Source organism: Somniosus microcephalus, chromosome 9, assembly GCF_052327205.1.
Source record: "Somniosus microcephalus isolate GS21.2 chromosome 9, FLI_Smic_1.0, whole genome shotgun sequence".
Classification (NCBI taxonomy): domain Eukaryota; kingdom Metazoa; phylum Chordata; class Chondrichthyes; order Squaliformes; family Somniosidae; genus Somniosus; species Somniosus microcephalus.
The window spans coordinates 117,352,274-117,372,056 of NC_140995.1; the positions used below are offsets into that span (position 1 = coordinate 117,352,274).

Genomic DNA, 19,783 nt, shown 5'->3' on the forward strand with positions numbered 1-19,783 from the left:
ATTTTTTTTTAAATATAAAAAGGTGTTCATCTACACAGCGTTAACAGAAGAGTTCCTTCAATGTTGGTTGAAGTTTGCTGATTTTACATTCATGTCCTGTGGATCTGCACTCACAGTCAAAGTGCTGTTTGTACCTACATCTTAGAATCTGAACCATATCCTCTCATCCTTTTTACTAAGGAGAACAAGTTCAGCTCTATGTCTCTCCTCATAACTCAGGGCACAAGTTCCACCTCCATCCCCATCTTTCATCTCTGAACCCTCTCCAAATAGCACGGTCCTTTTGAAGGTAGAGTGTCCAACACAGTTTTCTAAATGTGACCTCATCAATGATCTTTAAAAGATTTCTGGCAACATCGTTCTAAAACCAAATCCACAAAATGCAGGAGAACAGCTCAGAAACAGCTTTCTCTCGGATTCTTAAAAAATTAGAATGAGGAAATAAATTGCCTGTCCATTTGTGTCTTTCTCTCTCTCCTCTTCTCCCTTCCCCCGGTCTCATAGGTGTTAGAAATTAGAACTTTATCTCACAGGTGTAAGCGATTAGCATTTATCTTTTCTGTCAACAAAATATAGGTGGCTATGAAATTCAACTTTTGTTTTTGAAAATTGCATTATCATATAGATGAAGACTCTCCCTCTCACCCCCTTTCTCTCTCTCTCGCACTTAATACACATATACGGCAAGCTCTTTATTGTTTTTGGTTGGGATTGCGGAAACGTGGCTCAAGGATGGCCAAGACTGGGAACTCAACATCCAGGGGTATTCGATATTCAGGAAAGATAGGCAAAAAGGAAAGGGAGGTGGGGTAGCATTACTGGTTAAAGAAGGGATTAATACAATTGTAATGAAGGATATTAGCTCTGATGATGTGGAATCTGTATGGGAAATACTAAGGGGAAAAAAACATTAGTGGGAGTGGTATATAGACCTCCCAACAGTAAGGCGGAGGTTGGGGATGGCATTAAAAGGGAAATTAAAGAAGCGTGCAATAAGGGTACAGCAGTCATCATGGGTGACTTTAATCTACATATAGATTGGGCCAACTAAATTAGTAACAATACTGTGGAGGAGGAATTCCTGGAGTGTGTACGGGATGGTTTCCTGGACCAATATGTCGAGGAACCAACCAGAGATCAGGCCATCTTAGACTGGGTATTATGTAACGAGAAAGGATTAATTAGCAATCTTGTTGTACGAGGCCCCTTGGGTCATAATATGATCGAATTCTTCATTAAGATGGAGAATGAAGTAGTTGACTCAGAGACTAGGGTCCTAAATTTAAATAAAGGAAACTACGATGGTCTGAGGAGCGAGTTGGGTAGGATTGATTGGGGAATGGCACTCAAAGGGGTTGACGGTGGATAGGCAATGGCAAACGTTCAAAGACCGAATGGATGAGCTACAGAATTTGTTCATCCCAGTTTGGCATAAAAATAAAACAAAAAAGGTGACTCAACCGTGGCTAACAAGGGAAATTGGGGATAGCATAAGATCCAAGGAGACGACATATAAATTGGCCAGAAAAAGCAATAATCCTGAGGATTGGGAGCAGTTTAGGATTCAACAAAGGAGGACAAAGGGATTAATTAAGAAAGGGAAAATAGAATATGAGAGTAAGCTTTCAGGGAACATAAAAACTGACTGTAAAAGCTTTTATAGATATGTGAAGAGAAAAAGATTGGTGAAGTCAAGCGTAGGTCCCTTACAGTCAGAATCAGGGGAATTTATAATGGGAAACAAAGAAATGGCAGACCAAATAAATTCATACTTTGGTTCTGTCTTCACAAAGGAGGACAAAAATAACCTCCCAGAGATGCCGGGGAACATAGGGCCTGATGAAAGGGTGGAACTGAAAGAAATCAGCATTTGTAGGGAAATGGTGTTAGGAAAATTGATGGGACTGAAGGCCGATAAATCCCCAGGGCCTGATAATCTACATCCCAGGGTACTTAAGGAAGTGGCCCTAGAAATAGTAGATGCATTGCTGGTCATCTTCCAGAACTCGATAGACTCTGGAACAGTACCCATGGATTGGAGGGTAGCTATTGTTACCCCACTATTCAAAAAAGGTGGTAGAGAAAAAGCGGGGAATTATAGACCGGTAAGACTGACATCGGTAGTGGGGAAAATGCTAGAATCTATTATAAAAGATGTAATAGCAGAGCACTTGGAAAGCAGTGACAGGATCGGACAAAGTCAACATGGATTTACAAAAGGTAAATCATGCTTGACTAATCTACTGGAATTTTTTGAGGATGTAACTAGTAAAATAGATAAGGGAGAACCAGTGGATGTGGTGTATTTGGACTTCAGAAGGCTTTCGATAAGGTCCCACATAAGAGATTAGCGTGCAAAATTAAGGCACATGGGATTGGGGGCAAGGTATTGACTTGGATAGAGAACTGGTTGGCGGACAGAAAGCAAAGAGTTGGAATAAACGGGTCGTTTTCCGAGTGGCAGGCAGTGACTAGTGGGGTACCGCAAGGATCGGTCCTAGGACCCCAGCTGTTCACAATATATATTAATGATCTGGACGAGGGAATTGGATGTAATATCTCCAAATTTGCAGACGACACAAAGCTGGGTGGGAGGGTAAGCTATGAGGAGGATGTCGTGAAACTCCAGTACGATTTGGACAGATTGGGTGATTGGGCAGAAACATGGCAAATGCACTATAATGTGGATAAATGTGAGGTTATCCACTTTGGTGGCAAAAACAGGAAGGCAGATTATTATTTGAATGGCAATAGATTGGGAGAAGGGGAAGTGCAAAGAGACCTGGGTGTTCTTGTGCACCAGTCGTTGAAGGTAAGCATGCAGGTGCAGCAGGCGATTAAGAAGGCAAATGGTATGTGGCCTTCGTAGCAAGAGGGTTCGAGTACAGGAACAAGGATGTCTTGCTACAGTTGTACAGGGCCTTGGTGAGACCGCACCTTGAGTATTGTGTGCAGTTTTGGTCGCCTTACCTGAGGAAGGACGTTCTTGCCATGGAAGGAGTGCAGCGAAGATTCACCAGGCTGATACCTGGGATGGCAGGAATGACGTATGAGGAGAGATTGTGTCGATTGGGGTTATACTCACTGGAGTTTAGAAGATTGAGAGGGGATCTCATCGAAACCTATAAAATTCTATCAGGCCTGGACAGACTAGATGCAGGAAGGATGTTTATGATGGCTGGGGAGTCCAGAACCAGGGGTCATAGTCTAAGGATAAGGGGTAAGCCATTTAGGACTGAAATGAGGAGGAATTTCTTCACCCAGAGAGTGGTGAACCTGTGGAATTCTCTGCCACAGAAGGCAGTGGAGGCCAGTTCATTAAATATATTCAAAAAAGAGTTGGATATATTTCTTAAGGCTGAAGGGATCAAGGGATATGGGGAGAAGGCAGGGACAGGGTACTGAATTTGGATGATCAGCCATGATCTCATTGAATGGCGGAGCAGGCTCGAAGGGCCGAATGGCCTACTCCTGCTCCTATCTTCTATGTTTCTATGTTTCTATGTTTATTCTTGGATAAAACATAATTAATATCTAAAGTCCATGTAGGATTTTACCGATGCAGAAGCTTTGTTATGGCACTAACAATCCCCATTCTAATAAGTGTGAATCGCAGCTCTCACCTTCGTTAGCATTTACCCTTGTGTTTTTAATGTACGCTGAGAACTTTGCAAAGATGTCAATTCCAGCAGTATTCGATTCACGTTGCTTTGCTGCAAGCTTGGGGTACCTGAAAATAGAAAGAGTACAAAATATATCTGATCATGCATCACAGCATTGTCACTAGAATTTCAACAAAACACAAGGGCAGTGAAATTGTCATGCTGCCATAATGTTCGTGGAGACACCTAATTATCAAGTTTTGCCTTAGTATTGATGGTTACAGGTCTGTCACCAGCAGTGGCAGCAATTTCACGTCACTGAAAAATGCAGAATATTCTTGCTTTTCTCTTAGGTCACTATTTTATAATTTATTCAGAACATTATGTAGATTAATTCACTCGACATTTTCAAAATTAGACCAACATTTATAATAAATACATCTGTTAAGTATTACTGTAGCTTTTGAATTCTTGTGCTGGCCAAGGTGACTGCTGTCAGTATAGGAAATTATCCAGTGTCAGCATCAACCACCCCCAGTGCAGGTATAGCACTGCCAGCTGAAGAGCATAGCTCCTTTTACTCTATTCGAATGGATGACTTAACCGCAGCCTCAGAAGAGACCCTGCTACTGCACCAGTTTGGTTTTCTTTCAACTTCCCATACCAGCTATTCTTGTGGCCTTTCCGATGAGATTTGGCTGTTTGTTGACTACTGTGCTTATTATGGTCAGTGCTGTGCTGTGGACTCTCACCCACTCGGAACTGGGTGAACGCTGCCTCTCTCAGTTCATACTAGCAGAAGGAGGAGACATTTATCCCATCAACCTGGGCTGTTTTCAAACCCAGACCCTGAGGTGAACGGACAGTATGCTAACCCACTTTGCAACCTAATGGATTTCAAGTAAAAAGGTCACCCAAGAACTGGATAATCATTTTAAAAACAAAAGCAAAATTTTACCTGAGATTTTGAAACATAGGGGAACTACATTTATTTTGTGTGTGGTAATGAACTGGTGAATAGAAGCAAATCAATAGTTAAAGGTTGTAATGTAATACATCAGCTTCTTTTTAAACTGCTATTAATTACGTTTGTTCTATGAGTGAACGTGACTGTACAAGTAGCAAGTGTTGGCCTGCTCGGACTCATAAATTATATCAATGTGTGCTGTGGTTTAGGAGTGGTAGGACATGGATCATACCTGTGACTCCTCCCCAGGGCATGGGACACAAATAGTGACTGAACTATCAAAAAGGTGGTAAACCATCGCTTCCCCAGTGGGAAGCCGGAAACAAGTAAGAGGCAGATTAACTTCAGGCTGCTAACTTGCATCTTGCAGCAGCTGCTTAACACAGCTACATTGGCAGAGGCCTGGGAGCAGGTGAGAAAAAAGGGAAGAGAAGTTCCTCTGATAGCTCAGCAAGTCCCCCCCCTCCCCCCAGTGATTAGCTGATCCACACAGACCAGAAAAAGTCTGAAATTCAACCCCTGGTAAGTGCTGAACGGCACTAGTTGACCTCAGCACCCCAGGTCCGGAAAGGGAAAATGGGCCAGATTTCCTGATCCCTATCCAGTGATCCATGCTGGAAATGCAACAGTGGACTTCAGGTCAGGAGGAGAGAAAATCCAGTGAAGAAAATGGGTAAGAATTTTTTTTTTTAATTTAAAAAAGGGACCATCAGAAACATTACCAAAATTAGCATAATAAATTAATAAATCAAACCCAGAAGTCTTATTTGCTCTCCGAAGTTAAAAGTTCTTAAAAAAAAAATAATCATGTGTAGAATTTCCCAGCAGTTTCCTGATCTTCCGTTATGACTTTGGCGGAAACCCTAAAGAAATGGCTTTTTCACCGTCTCTCTGGAATTTGCACCGAACTTCCACTAAAGTTACAGCAGGAGATGAGGAGAAACTCTTTGGAAATGCTACACCCAGATAATTATTTTAACAATTACAGATCACCCTGGTGCCAGTGTTATAGCACTATGTTACTATAAACACTTCATTCATGGTATAAGATATTTACTTGAAGTTACTCTTTAATACATTTTAAACAAGTGTTATCCTTCCATTCCATTCATATTCAGTCAATCCAGCATAACAGGAGGGAAATTTTCTCTAATATAATGTTATACTTATTGTTCTCAATTTTTCCACTCACACAAGGGGGGGTGATTTTGCCAATGGGGGCACATTGGAGGCGGGACTGCTGCTCGTCAGGTTTTAGTCCCACCTCCATCGACGTCCGGCCAACCCACGCTATTTTCCCTTGATTGACCTTGTTAAGCCCGACCTGCGGGCTTAGCAGGTCAATTAAGGGAAAGCTGGTGATGGAGAACGTCAGCGAGTGCCGTTTCATCTGTCAAAAATTTGACAGATGAATTGTTATCGTTTCAAACACCGACATTCTCTAATACAAAAGCAAAATACTGCGGATGCTGGAAATCTGAAATAAAAACAGAAAATGCTAGAAATACTCAGCAGGTCAGGCAGCATCTGTGGAGAGAGAAACAGACATTCTCTGTTGTTTGGTGGGTTCTTGTACTCAAGGCTCACCAAACCTATTTCCTGAGTAGAAAGCAGATGGCTGTTGCATCGGAGAATGCAGCAGCCATTCTGTCATCTCTGCGGTGGAGATGCCGGAGCCTCCGGATCCCCAACGATTGAAGCCTGCAGGAAGAAACAAAGGTAAGTAAACTTTTTCTAAGACTTTTCACTCACCTCACATACTTATCTCTCCACACTTGCACCCATCACTCACCTCCACAGTGCACTTTTTGGCCCTGCATGCTCCCGCAGACCCACTGCTCGCCTCACTGACCCTGGCGGGGTTTCCCGACATTGGGAAGCCTGCACTTGTTAGAAAAATGGGGATAATCCTCTTAATTGCCTGTTCACTACCTGTTAACAGGCAGTTAAGTGGCTGTAATCCCCTTCCTGCCTCGAGGAGACGGGACCCGGCGCGGGTCAGGTATCCGTCTCCTGGGAAGATGGCATGGAGGCGGGTTGGGGGCGGGATGGGTATCCGCCCCCAGATTCTGCCATTTACCCGGCAGTCCTGCCTCCAAACTCGCCTCCCCAGGGCTGGCAAAATCGCCCCCAAGATGAAGAACATGACACCTGTCTCAGGTAGTACAGTATTCTCTTTATAGCCTAGCTCCAGATTTACAAAAGGGCATTCCAGATGTCACACACGTTGCAGCAGCGAGTACAGAACACAATCTGTCGATGTCTCGGTGACCTTAAAAAGTCTCCAGTTACATTATTCATGTGTACATAAACTCACCATTAGAATGGTGGTGATCCCCAAAAATAGTCTGTGTGAAGGAAAATAATAAGAAATAACTCATACAAATTAAATGGACATTGTACGGTAGATTTCCCCTGTTCTCGCCTGTTGGTCAGTGTGTTGGCAACACACCAGTGATTTTCTGATGCACGCTGCTGGTGGGTGAAGTATCTTGCCATAGGCACGTTCTCAGAAAATCTACGTTTTTATGTAAACATATCACATTACGTATTTTCCTTGTCCTGCATGTTAGATTTATAATTTTGTACACATATAACCTTCCCAAACTATCACAAGATAATAAATACTGTCACATTCCTCAATGCTCAAGGGAAATTCAGGATTTGATAATGAAGTTTAATTTTTGACCTGCTGAGCCTTGCCACTTCTACTGGGGCTGTCAGATGATCAGTGCTGTCAACTCCTTTACTACTGGTATACATACTCTCTGATCAGCTGACAAGCGACACATTCAAACATGTAACAGTGCCCATTACGATCTCACTCAACAAAGGCAAGTGGCATTAATTAAAACTACTAGCGCTAGGCTTTTATATGCTACTTAGCACCATTTGCATTGGAAGCAACTTTGCAATATAACCAGTTTCTCTTGATGCTAAAACTGCTCCGTTATACTATAGAGTAGATTTGAAAATAGCAGACAACTGTCTGTCTGCAAGATTCAAATATGCATAGTTGTTCCAAAGTCATGACTATGGCCGCGATTTTATCGATCGATACGGGTTGGGAGCGGGTCAGGTGGTTTCCAGGTCCCAATCCTGCCCCCAACTTCATCCGGCCCACGGACGTGATTTTACGTCAATTGGCCTTGTTAAGCCTGCCCTGTGGGCTTGTCGGCCAATTAAGACAAAGCCAGTCAGATTACATCATTTGATGACGCGTCATCTGCTGGTTTTCTTAAAGGGACCATGCACATTTTTTCTTTGACAGCTCATTCCTCAGTGTTTGACAGCATTGAGGTGCTGCAAACACTGACATGACTGTTCACAGGTGAGTTCTTGCACCCAGGCTCTCCAGTGACTCCCTCCTTAGGCTAGAACAGATGGCAGCTACTGGTGAGGTTACAGAAGCGATCTGTCACTGGTGAGAAAGGTTCTCCCAATGAGGTGGGACTAGACATACAATTCAAAACTTGTTACCTACAGAAAAGTCTAAATGAATTAAAAATGAATTTCCCAACATTTCCTTACCTCTGAAACTCACCAGTGCACCAGACCCTTCACACCACTTCTGCAGCTGTCATCAATGCAGAAACATTACAGCAGATTCACAACAAGCCACACTTACCTGGCGTGGTGTCCGGACGTCGGGAAGCCCGAAGTAGAAGTAGAAGTGTCAAAATTGCAAAAGAGCCTGTTAACTGCCCGTTAACAACCGGGTTTCTTGCCTGCTGTCAATCTTTGTGATTTTGACGGATGTCCCGCCTCCAAACCCGCCCCCTGAGCACTGGCAAAATTCTGGCCTATGATTTGACGTTGCAGGACTGGCTGGGTCCTACCCCGATGTCAGTGGAAGGTCCATACCGGCCAGGAATAGTGCTTTTCCCAAGCTGGCCTGTACAGCTCAGCTGAAAAGTCAGTCTACCTGCCTGTGATCAGGTCCAACCCAAGTGGGGCCACTCTTTAATTTTGTCATAAGACGCACCCAGAGGTTGGTGATTCTCGATAAAATCACCTGCTAAGGGAATTCTTGGTGCTTCTGGTAGCACTGCGGCTGCTGTTACTTATTTTAGAGGGTTACCTCTGGCCATGCTCTTGCCATTGGAGACAAACCTGTAAAGCAAATAGGGAATCAGGTTTGTTCAAGACAATGGAACTTACTTTGGCGGACCCAGTGTCTCCTCCAAGAATTCCTCAATTTTGTTGACATCTGTCTTGACCTCCCCATTAAAGGTCAGAAATGGAGGGTGAGTACCAGGAGCTAAGTTATGTAGATCAGCCGGTTTTCTATAAATAAATAATAAAACTAATCAATAACTGCAACTTTAGGATATAAATAAATCAATAATATTGCAGGAAAATCAGTTCTGGACTGCTTTAATGTTACATGCATGGTTTCCAAGTTTTTTGAAGTGAAAGGGGCTCAGACCCATATAAACATATTTTGGTTTTGTCAGCAAGTGCAAAGGTTTAAAAAAAAGTTAATCAATTCAGAAAATTCTACAATATCCAGCCGATTATTGGAAAATGATAAGGAGGAAACTTTTGGGCAAGAATAGCAAAATAATATCACCCTGATTTTCAGAAGTCTAGGAAAAAATGTGAGACATGTTTAGCTAATTTGACACAAAAAGCATGAATATTAATTTAAAAAACCCTTTAGATATTTACAATTAAAATTAATGCCAATAGTAAAGAACCTTTCAACTTATTTTCAACTGTAGAATTAATATAGTCGTCTCTTTGGGGGTGATTTTGCCAATGGGGGCGTGTTGGAGGTGGGACTGCTGCTTGTCGGGTTTTAGTCCCACCTCCATCGACTTGTGGCCAATCCACGCTATTTTCCCTTGATTGACCTTGGGTACCCGCCCCCAGATTCTGCCATTTTTCCGGCTGTCCAGCCTCCAAACCCGCCTCCCCAGGGCTGGCAAAATCGCCCTCTTTATTTTCTCCTCCACACATGTCGTGCATCTCCGGATAGATGGAACTATCTTGCTGCTGAATTCTACGCAATTCTGATTAATGCCACCCCACGATTGTCCGATAGGTGGTGTGGTTTTAGCAGGAAGAGTCCACTTCTCATCAAGATGGAATACCTCACTTCTATGCAGCATTCCAGTCAGCTACTCATAGGAGAACTGATGAGGTCACTCAACTGATTTGAGGCAGCCTGAGTGATGCCCTGCCCAGAGATTCAAACACATGACATTCTGATTGGCTATTCTTTTCAACTACTGTACTATTCATTTGTAGGAGGGTTTCGAATGATGGCATTAATTATTTTAACAGTAACGCTGAATTTCATGACATTTGAAATCAAATGAAACAAATAGAAGTTAAAATCGAAAGGATTTTCACAAGACCAAACATTCTTTCCTCTGCTCAGTGAAGTAACAAAAAATCCTCACCAGTTTGGTAAGTGAGCTTGGTGGAAGCTACAGAAAAAAGTGAGGATTCATCTGATCGAAATACTTTACCGTCAGTGAAAAGTAATGTTTACATTGTACAGTGTTTGTGGTGAAAGGGGGTATTAACAAGGTCAAATACAGGAAACTTTTTTTTATCCAGCACGGACGGGACCGACGTGGTGCCGGTTCATCAAAAATTCCAGATAACCGAACGCTATAGTTAAAGATACGGAGCTCAGAGCTCCGTATAAAGCAACAAACCCAGCTTCAGAACAATGGCCACAAGTTGCTAAGCTACAGAGACGCTTGCAACAGCTGCACCCACACCCTTGCACAGCAGCAAATGGAGGAAGGCAAGTCATAAAAGTTACCTGAACCTACTCCTGAATTTTGCCGGTTAACCAAGATTTCCGGTTATTTAGGTGCCGGTAAATCGAAAGTTTCCTGTATTGCTTTGTCTAGTCAAATGGTGTGATTAACCTCTTATCTGGGTGATATTTTTCAGCCAAACAGATGCCCAGAATGGACACACAAGAGGTAGTGCTATTTGGATCCAAAACAACTTACATTTATATAGTGTCCTTATATAGAAAACATTCCAAGGCACTTCACAGAAGCGTAATCAAAAAAAATGTGAAGATTCACGGGAATGACGCGACTCTGTACCCTACCCTAGGCAACAGATGCAACAACAGCTTGTATTTATATAGCGCCTTTAACATAGTAAAATGTCCCAAGGCACTTCACAGTTAAACAAAATTTGAGACTGAACCACATGAGGAGATATTAGGGCAGATGAGGTAGGTTTTAACGAGCATCTTAAAAGGAGGAAAGAGAGGCGGAGAGGTTTAGGGAGGGAATTTCAGAGCTTAGGGCATTGGCAGCTGAAGGCACGGCCACCAATGGTGGAGCAATTAAATCAGGAATGCTCAAGAGGCCAGAATTAGAGGAGCACAGATATCTTGGAGGGTTGTGGAGCTTGAGGAGATGACAGAGATAGGGAGGGGCGAGGCCATGGAGGGATTTGAAAACAAGGATGAGAATTTTAAAATCGAGGCATTGCTTAACCAGGAGCCAATGTAGGTCAGCAAGCACAGGGGTGATGGGTGAACGGGACTTGGTGCAAGTTAGGGCACCAGCAGCAGAGTTTTGGATGACCTCAAGTTTACGGAGGGTAGAACGTGGGAGGCCGGCCAGGAGTGAATTGGAACAGTCAAGTCTAGAGATAACAAAGGCATGGATGAGGGTCTCAGCAGCAGATGAGCTGAGGCAGGGGCGGAGTCGAGCATTGTTCCGGAGATGGAAATAGGTGGTCTTAATGGTGGTGCAGATATGTGCTCGGAAGCTCATCTCGGGGTCAAATAGGAGACCAAGGTTGTGAACAGTCTGGTCAGCCTCAGACAGTTGCCAGGGAGAGGGATGGAGTCGGTGGCTAGGGAACGGAGTTTGTGGCAGGGATTGAAGACAATGGTATTGGTCTTCCCAATATTTAGTTGGGGAAAATTTCTGTTCATCCAGTACTTGTTGTCTGACAAGCAATCTTGACAATTTAGAGACAGTGGAGGGGTCGAGAGAGGTGGCAGTGAGGTAGAGCTGGGCATATGGAAACTGACGCTTTGTTTTCAGATGATGTCACCGAGGGGCAGCATGTAGCTGAGAAATAGGGGTAGCCAAGGATAGATCCTTGGGGGACACCAGAGGTAACGGTGCGGGAGCAGGAAGAGAAGCTATTGCAGGTGAATATCTGGCTACGATTAGATAGACAAGAATAGAACCAGGTGAGGGCAGTCCTGCCCAGCTGGGTGACGGAGGAGGATGGTGTGGTCAACTGTGTCAAAGGCTGCAGACAGGTTGAGAAGGATGAGGAGGGCAAAGGAAGTTTACCTTTGTCACAGTCACATAGGATGTCATTTGTGACTTTGCCGAGAGCCGTTTCGGTACTGTGGCAGGGCAGAAACCTGATTGGAGGGATTCAAACATGGAGTTCTGGGAAAGATGGGCACGGATTTGGGAGGCGACAACACGTTGAAGGACTTTGGAGATGGGGCGGTAGTTTGAAAAGAGAGCAGTAAAGGATCCTCTAGGGAAGAATGATCATAACATGATAGAATTTCACATTCAGTTTGAGCTTGAGAAACTTGGGTCTAAAACTAGTGTCTTAAACTTAAATAAAGGCAATTACAAAGGTATGAAGACACAGTTGGCTAAAGTGGACTGGGAAAATAGATTAAAAGGTAAGATGGTAGATAAGCAGTGGTAGACTTATAAGGAGATATTTCATATCTCTCAACAAAGATATATTCCAGTGAGAAAGACTCTACGAGAAGGATGAAGTATCCATGGCTAACTAAGGAAGTTAAGGAGGGTATCAAATTGAAAGAAAAGTCATACAATGTTGCGAAGATTAGTGGTAGGCCAGAAGATTGGGAATTTTTTAGAAACTTGCAAAGGATGACTAAAAAAAAGAGAGAAAATTGATTGAGAGTAAACTAGCAAGAAATATAAAAACAGACAGTAAAAGCTTCTACAAGTATATAAAAAGGAAGAGAGTAGCTAAAGTACACATTGGTCCCTTAGAAGATGAGACTGGGGAATTAATAATGGGAAACAAGGAAATGGCAGAGATTTTGAACAAATATTTTGTATCTGTCTTCACGGTAGAAGACTCTAAAAGCATCCCAATAATAGTGAAAAATAGCCTCGGTACCTTTCCCGTGAACGGCAAAAAACATCAACCAGGATTACTGCTTCTCACAGATGACAAAGGAGAAATTATGTGAGGGCCATACTAGAAGAGACAGAGAGAGACAACAACATCGCAGATTAAGTGTATGGAAGAACACCAAGCCAGAAAAGGAGAGATTAAGACAGGTGACCAAATGTTTAGCTGAAGTGATGGGTTTTGAGAACAATTTTAAAAGAGGAAAGAAAAGTGGAGCTCAAGAATTCCAGGACTCAGGCAGCTGATAGCCCTGTCACCAACAGTGAGGTGAAAGTGTGGGTGGGCAGGGGGAAGACATAAATAGTGGATGACAAAGAGAAAGGGAGAGAGAGAGAGAGAGAGAGAGAGAGAATTGAGTGCTGCTAGAGTTTGATAAGAGGGAGAAAAGTCATTTAAGTGTATTTTGTGAATTTTAGTGTGTTAAAAAGTTAATTATTTGAAGTGTGTTTAATTTTTAAGTGTATATTAAACTGTTGGGGAGTTTAAACCGGAAGTAGAATCTGGGTATAAAAGGGGCGGGACTAGTGCTTGTGCACGGAGTGCTGTGCATTGAGTGCTGCTAGAGTTTGGTAAGAGGGAGAGTTCGGGCAAGTGGGAGGTGAGGGTGTGTTTTTTGTTCTGTTTTGTTCCCCACTCCCAGGCTTAGACAACACTGCGGAGGCAGAGCAGCGAGACGAGTCAACCAATCAGGCCCCACAGACAGTATTCAAGGAGGAGGTTGGTGATCAGCTGGTTGGTTAGTTTTCTTCCTTCTCTTTTATTCCTTTAAGTTGGTAAATCCTATTGAATAGTGGTGCAATAGTATCATCTACATCGGGGCAGAGGGTCTTCATAACTAATAATAATAAATTTAATTAATTACATAGATATGGGTGAACAGGTGATGTGTCACTGTTGCGAAATGTGGGAGCTGGTGGACCCCATTGAGGCACACGGTGATTACATTTGCGATAAGTGTTTGCTGCTAGAGGAACTCAACCTCCATGTTAAAGAGCTTGAGACCGAGCTTCAGACACTGCGACACATCAGGGAGGGGGAGAAGTTCCTGGACTCTATGTTTCAGGAGGTGGTCACACCTATGAAATTAATTACTGCAGATGTAGTCCGTGGTCAGGGACAGGACGGTGTGACTATGAGTGAGGAAGGTACAGGGATCCAGGATGTAGTGTTGAAGGAGACGCAGCCCTTGCTCTTGTCAAGCAGGATCGAGGTTCTTACTCCCTGTGAGGGCGGGAGCGGGGACTGCAGGGAGGATGAGCAACCTGGCCACATCACCGTGGTACAGGGGGCCATTCAAGTGGAGGGAGTAAAAAGAAATGTTGTAGTGGTAGGGGATAGTATCATTAGGGGGATAGATAGGGTTCTCTGCAGTCAAGAGCGGGAGTCCCGAAGGCTGTGTTGCCTGCCCGGTGCCAGGGTTAAGGACATCTCTTCTGGGCTGGAAAGAAACTTGGAGTGGGAGGGGGAGGATCCAGTTGTCGTGGTCCATGTTGGTACAAACGACGTAGATAGGACAAGGAAGACGGTTCTGTTAAAGGAGTATGAGCAGCTAGGGGTCAAATTAAAAAACAGAACCTCAAGGGTAATAATCTCTGGGTTATTACCTGAGCCACGAGCAAATTTGGCTAGGATAAATAAAATTAAAGAGTTAAATGCGTGGCTCAAAGACTGGTGTGGGAGAAATGGGTTTTGCTTCCTGGGACACTGGCACCAGTACTGGGACAGGAGGGAGCTGTTCCGTTGGGGCGGACTCCACTTGGCCAGTGCTGGGACTAGAGTCCTGGCGAATCATATAACTAGGGCTGTAGAGAGGGCTTTAAACTAATTAGTGGGGGGGAGGTTTCTAGAGAGCGAAAAATAAAAATGACAGCGGAGAAGGCAATAGAGCAAGGTAGCAGTGGGGGAATTAAAAACAGAACGTGTCAGGAAGGGACAGAAGGTATGGAGTAAAAAGTAAAGTACTAAAAGGGGAAAAAACAGGAACTAAGTGTTACAAAACATATTTGAAAGTTCTTTATCTGAATGCATGTAGCATTCGTAACAAAATGAATGAGTTAACCCCACAAATAACGACATATGGGTATGATCTTGTGGCCATTACAGAAACATGGCTGCAGGGTGACCATGACTGGGAATTAAACATACCAGGTTATTTAACAATCAGGAAGGACAGGCAGGAAGGGAGGGGAGGTGGGGTGGCTATGTTAATAAAGGAAGGAATCACTATAATACAGAGAAATGATATTGGGTCAAAGGAGCAGGATAGTGAAACAGTTTGGGTGGAGATAAGGAATAATAAGGGGAAAAAAACACTAGTGGGTGTAGTCTATAGGCCTCCGAACAGTTGCAACTCTGTTGGACGGAGTATTAATCAGGAAATAGTTGAGGCTTGTAATAAGGGAACAGCTATAATTATGGGGGATTTTAATTATCATATTAACTGGACAAATCAAATTGGGCAGAGCAGCCTTGAGGATGAGTTCATTGAGTGTATTAGGGATGGGTTTCTTGAGCAGTATGTAACTGAACCGACCAGGGGGCAAGCAACCTTAGATTTGGTCCTGTGTAATGAGACAGGATTAATTAAAAATGTCCTAGTAAAGGATCCCCTTGGAATGAGTGACCATAACATGGTTGAATTCCATATTCAATTAGAGGGTGAGAAGGTTGAATCTCAAACAAGCGTGCTGAGCTTGAATAAAGGAGACAATGAAGGTATGAGAGCGGAATTGATTAGCGTGGACTGGGAAAATAGATTAAAGGGTAAGACGGTACATGATCAGTGGTGTACATGTAAGGAGTTATTTTACAACTTCCAAAAAATATATATTCCACCGAGGAAAAAAGGGTGTAAAAGAAAAGATAGCCATCCGTGGCTAAGTAAAGTAATTAAGGATAGTATCCGACTAAAAACACGGGCATATAAGGTAGCCAAATCTAGTGGGAGGATAGAAGATTGGGAAGTCTTTAAAAGACAGCAAAAAATAACTAAAAGATTGATTAAGAAAGGGAAGATAGATTATGAAAGTAAATTAGCAAAAAATATAAAAACAGACAGCAAAAGTTTCTATAGTTATATAAAAAGAAAAAGGGTGGCTAAAGTAAATGTTGGTCCCTTAGAGGATGAGACCGGGAAATTAATGGTGGGAAACATGGAGATGGCAAAAACGCTGAACAATTATTTTGTATCAGTCTTTACGGTAGAGGACACTAAGAATATCCCAACACTGGACAAACAGGGGGCTCTGGGGGGGAGGAGCTAAATACGATTAAAATCACTAAGGAAGTGGTACTTGGTAAAATAATGGGACTCAAGGCGGATAACTCCCCTGGACCTGATGGCTTGCATCCTAGGGTCTTGAGGGAAGTGGCGGTAGGGATTGTGGATGCATTGGTAATAATTTTCCAAAACTCCCTGGACTCAGCAAAGGTCCCGGCAGATTGGAAAACTGCTAATGTAACACCCTTATTTAAAAAGGGTAGTAGGCAGAAGGCTGGAAACTATAGACCTGTTAGCCTAACATCTGTGGTTGGTAGAATGTTAGAGTCCATTATTAAGGAGACAGTAACGGGACATTTGGATAAACATAATTTAATAGGACAAACTCAGCATGGTTTCATGAAGGGGAAGTTATGTTTGACAAATTTGCTTGAGTTTTTTGAGGAAGTAACATACAGGGTGGATAAAGGGGAACCAGTGGACGTAGTGTATTTAGACTTCCAAAAGGCATTTGACAAGGTGCCACACAAATGATTATTGCTCAAGATAAAAAATCACGGGATTGGTGTAATATTCTGGCGTGGGTGGAGGATTGGCTCTCTAACAGAAAGCAGAGAGTTGGGATAAATGGGTCGTTCTCAGACTGGCAACCAGTAACTAATGGTGTTCCGCAAGGGTCAGTGCTGGGTCCCCAACTCTTTACAATCTATATTAATGATTTGGAGGAGGGGACCGAGTGTAACATATCAAAGTTTGCAGATGATACAAAGATGGGACGGAAAGTAGTGAGTGAGGAGGACATAAAAAACCTGCAAAGGGACATAGACAGGCTAAGTAAGTGGGCAGAGATTTGGCAGATGGAATACAAGACTGGAAAGTGTGAGGTTATGCACTTTGGCAGGAAAAATCATAGAGCAAGTTATTATCTTAATGGCAAGAAACTGGAAAGTACAGTAGTACAAAGGGATCTGGGGGTCCTGGTGCACGAAACTCAAAAAGTTAGTATGCAGGTGCAGCAAGTGATCAAGAAGGCCAATGGAATGTTGGCTTTTATTGCTAGGGGGATAGAATATAAAAACAGGGAGGTATTGCTGCAGTTGTACAAGGTATTGGTGAGACCACACCTGGAATACTGCATACAGTTTTGGTGTCCATACTTAAGAAAAGACATACTTGCTCTCGAGTCAGTACAAAGGTTCACTCAGTTAATCCCGGGGATGAGGGGGTGGTCATATGAGGAGAGGTTGAGTAGATTGGGACTCTACTCATTGGAGTTCAGAAGAATGAGAGGCGATCTTATTGAAACATATAAGATTGTGAAGGGGCTTGATCGGGTGGATGCGGTGAGGATGTTCCCAATGATGGGTGAAACTAGAACTAGGGGGCATAATCTTAGAATAAGGGGCTGCTCTTTCAAAACTGAGATGAGGAGAAACTTCTTCACTCAGAGGGTGGTAGGTTTGTGGAATTTGCTGCCCCAGAAAGCTGTGGAAGCTACATCATTAAATAAATTTAAAACAGAAATAGATAGTTTCCTAGAAGTAAAGGGAATTAAGGGTTACGGGGAACGGGCAGGAAATTGGACATGAGTCTAGGTTCGGAATGGTCATGGCCCTGTGGGTAGTGGAGCGGGCCCAGGGGCCGTGTAGCCTGGCTCTGCTCCTACTGTGTTCTAATTCTGTGTTAGATTTCAGGAGATGGTTTTATTCCTGTTCCTGCCTGGGGTGGAGCTCGCCTTTACAGAAGGTAAGTACTGTAGAAAATATAGGGAGAGAGTGATCTCCTGGACGAGTTTCGATCGCCTAGATGGGTCAGAGAGGAATTTCCCAGATTTTTTGCTCCCAAATTGGCCATTGGGTCTTTTATCTGGTTTTTCACCTCTCCCGGGAGATCACATGGGCTCGGGTGGATGGAGAGTGATAGAAGTTTTGAGGTTGGGATCGGATCAGCCATGATCTTATTGAATGGTGGAGCAGGCTCGAGGGGCCGATTGGCCTACTCCTGCTCCTATTTCTTATGTTCTTATGTTCTAGAGAGCAATACTGTGGAGGAGGAATTCCTGGAGTATTTACGGGATGGTTTCCTGGACCAATATGTCAAGGAACCAACCAGAGATCAGGCCATCTTAGACTGGGTATTATGTATCGAGAAAGGATTAATTAGCAATCTTGTTGTACGAGGCCCCTTGGGTCTGAGCGATCATAATATGATCGAATTCTTCATTAAGATGGAGAATGGAGTAGTTGACTCAGAGACTAGGGTCCTCAATTTAAATAAAGAAAACTACGATGGTCTGAGGAGCGAGTTGGGTAGGATTGATTGGGGAATGGCACTCAAAGGGTTGACGGTGGATAGGCAATGGCAAACATTCAAAGACCGAATGGATGAGCTGCAGAATTTGTTCATCCCAGTTTGGCATAAAAATAAAACAAAAAAGGTGACTCAACCGTGGCTAACAAGGGAAATTAGGGATAGCATAAGATCCAAAGAGAGGACATATAAATTGGCCAGAAAAAGCAATAATCCTGAGGATTGGGAGCAGTTTAGGATTCAACAAAGGAGGACAAAGGGATTAATTAAGAAAGGGAAAATAGAATATGAGAGTAAGCCATCAGGGAACATAAAAACTGACTGTAAAAGCTTTTATAGATATGTGAAGAGAAAAAGATTGGTGAAGTCATGCGTAGGTCCCTTGCAGTCAGAATCAAGGGAATTTATAATGGGGAACAAAGAAATGGCAGACCAACTAAATACATATTTTGGTTCTGTCTTCACAAAGGAGGACACAAATAACCTCCCAGAGATGCCGGGGAACATAGGGTCTGATGAAAGGGTGGAACTGAAAGAAATCAGTATTTGTAGGGAAATGGTGTTAGGAAAATTGATGGGACTGAAGGCCGATTAATCCCCAAGGCCTGATGATCTACATCCCAGGGTATTAAGGAAGTGGCCCTAGAAATAGTAGATGCATTGCTGGTCATCTTCCAGAACTCGATAGACTCTGGAACAGTACCCATGGATTGACGGGTAGCTAATGTTACCCCACTATTCAAAAAAGGTGGTAGAGAAAAAGCGGGGAATTATAGACCGGTAAGCCTGACATCGGTAGTGGGGAAAATGCTAGAGTCCATTATAAAAGATGTAATAGCAGAGCACTTGGAAAGCAGTGACAGGATCGGACAAAGTCAACATGGATTTACAAAAGGTAAATCATGCTTGACTAATCTACTGGAATTTTTTGAGGATGTAATTGGTAAAATAGATAAGGGAGAACCAGTGGATGTGGTGTATTTGGACTTTCAGAAAGCTTTCGATAAGGTCCCACATAAGAGATTAGCGTGCAAAATTAAGGCACATGGGATTGGGGGCAAGGTATTGACTTGGATAGAGAACTGGTTGGCGGACAGAAAGCAAAGAGTTGGAATAAACGGGTCGTTTTCCGAGTGGCAGGCAGTGACTAGTGGGGTACCGCAAGGATCAGTCCTAGGACCCCAGCTGTTCACAATATATATTAATGATCTGGACGAGGGAATTGGATGTAATATCTCCAAATTTGCAGACGACACAAAGCTGGGTGGGAGGGTATGCTGTGAGGAGGATGTCGTGAAACTCCAGTACGATTTGGACAGGTTGGGTGATTGGGCAGAAACATGGCAAATGCACTATAATGTGGATAAATGTGAGGTTATCCACTTTGGTGGCAAAAACAGGAAGGCAGATTGTTATTTGAATGGCAATAGATTGGGAGAAGGGGAAGTGCAAAGAGACCTGGGTGTTCTTGTGCACCAGTCGCTGAAGGTAAGCATGCAGGTGCAGCAGGCGGTTAAGAAGGCAAATGGTATGTTGGCCTTCGTAGCAAGAGGG

The 19,783-nt window shown here is 43.3% G+C and overlaps 1 protein-coding gene across 2 annotated transcripts in view; it reads right to left on the reverse strand.

Moving 5' to 3' along the window:
• The window catches only part of LOC147112619 (chloride intracellular channel protein 5-like), a 229,676-nt gene that overhangs the window by 31,554 nt on the left and 178,339 nt on the right, over positions 1-19,783 (reverse strand). For both annotated transcript variants that reach the window (XM_085997066.1, XM_085997067.1), the window contains exons 3-4: positions 8,731-8,856; positions 3,624-3,730 (exon numbers count right to left, since the gene is read on the reverse strand). In XM_085997066.1, coding sequence (XP_085853192.1) covers positions 3,624-3,730; positions 8,731-8,856 — 233 coding nt within the window. The remainder of the gene's footprint in view (positions 1-3,623; positions 3,731-8,730; positions 8,857-19,783) is intronic.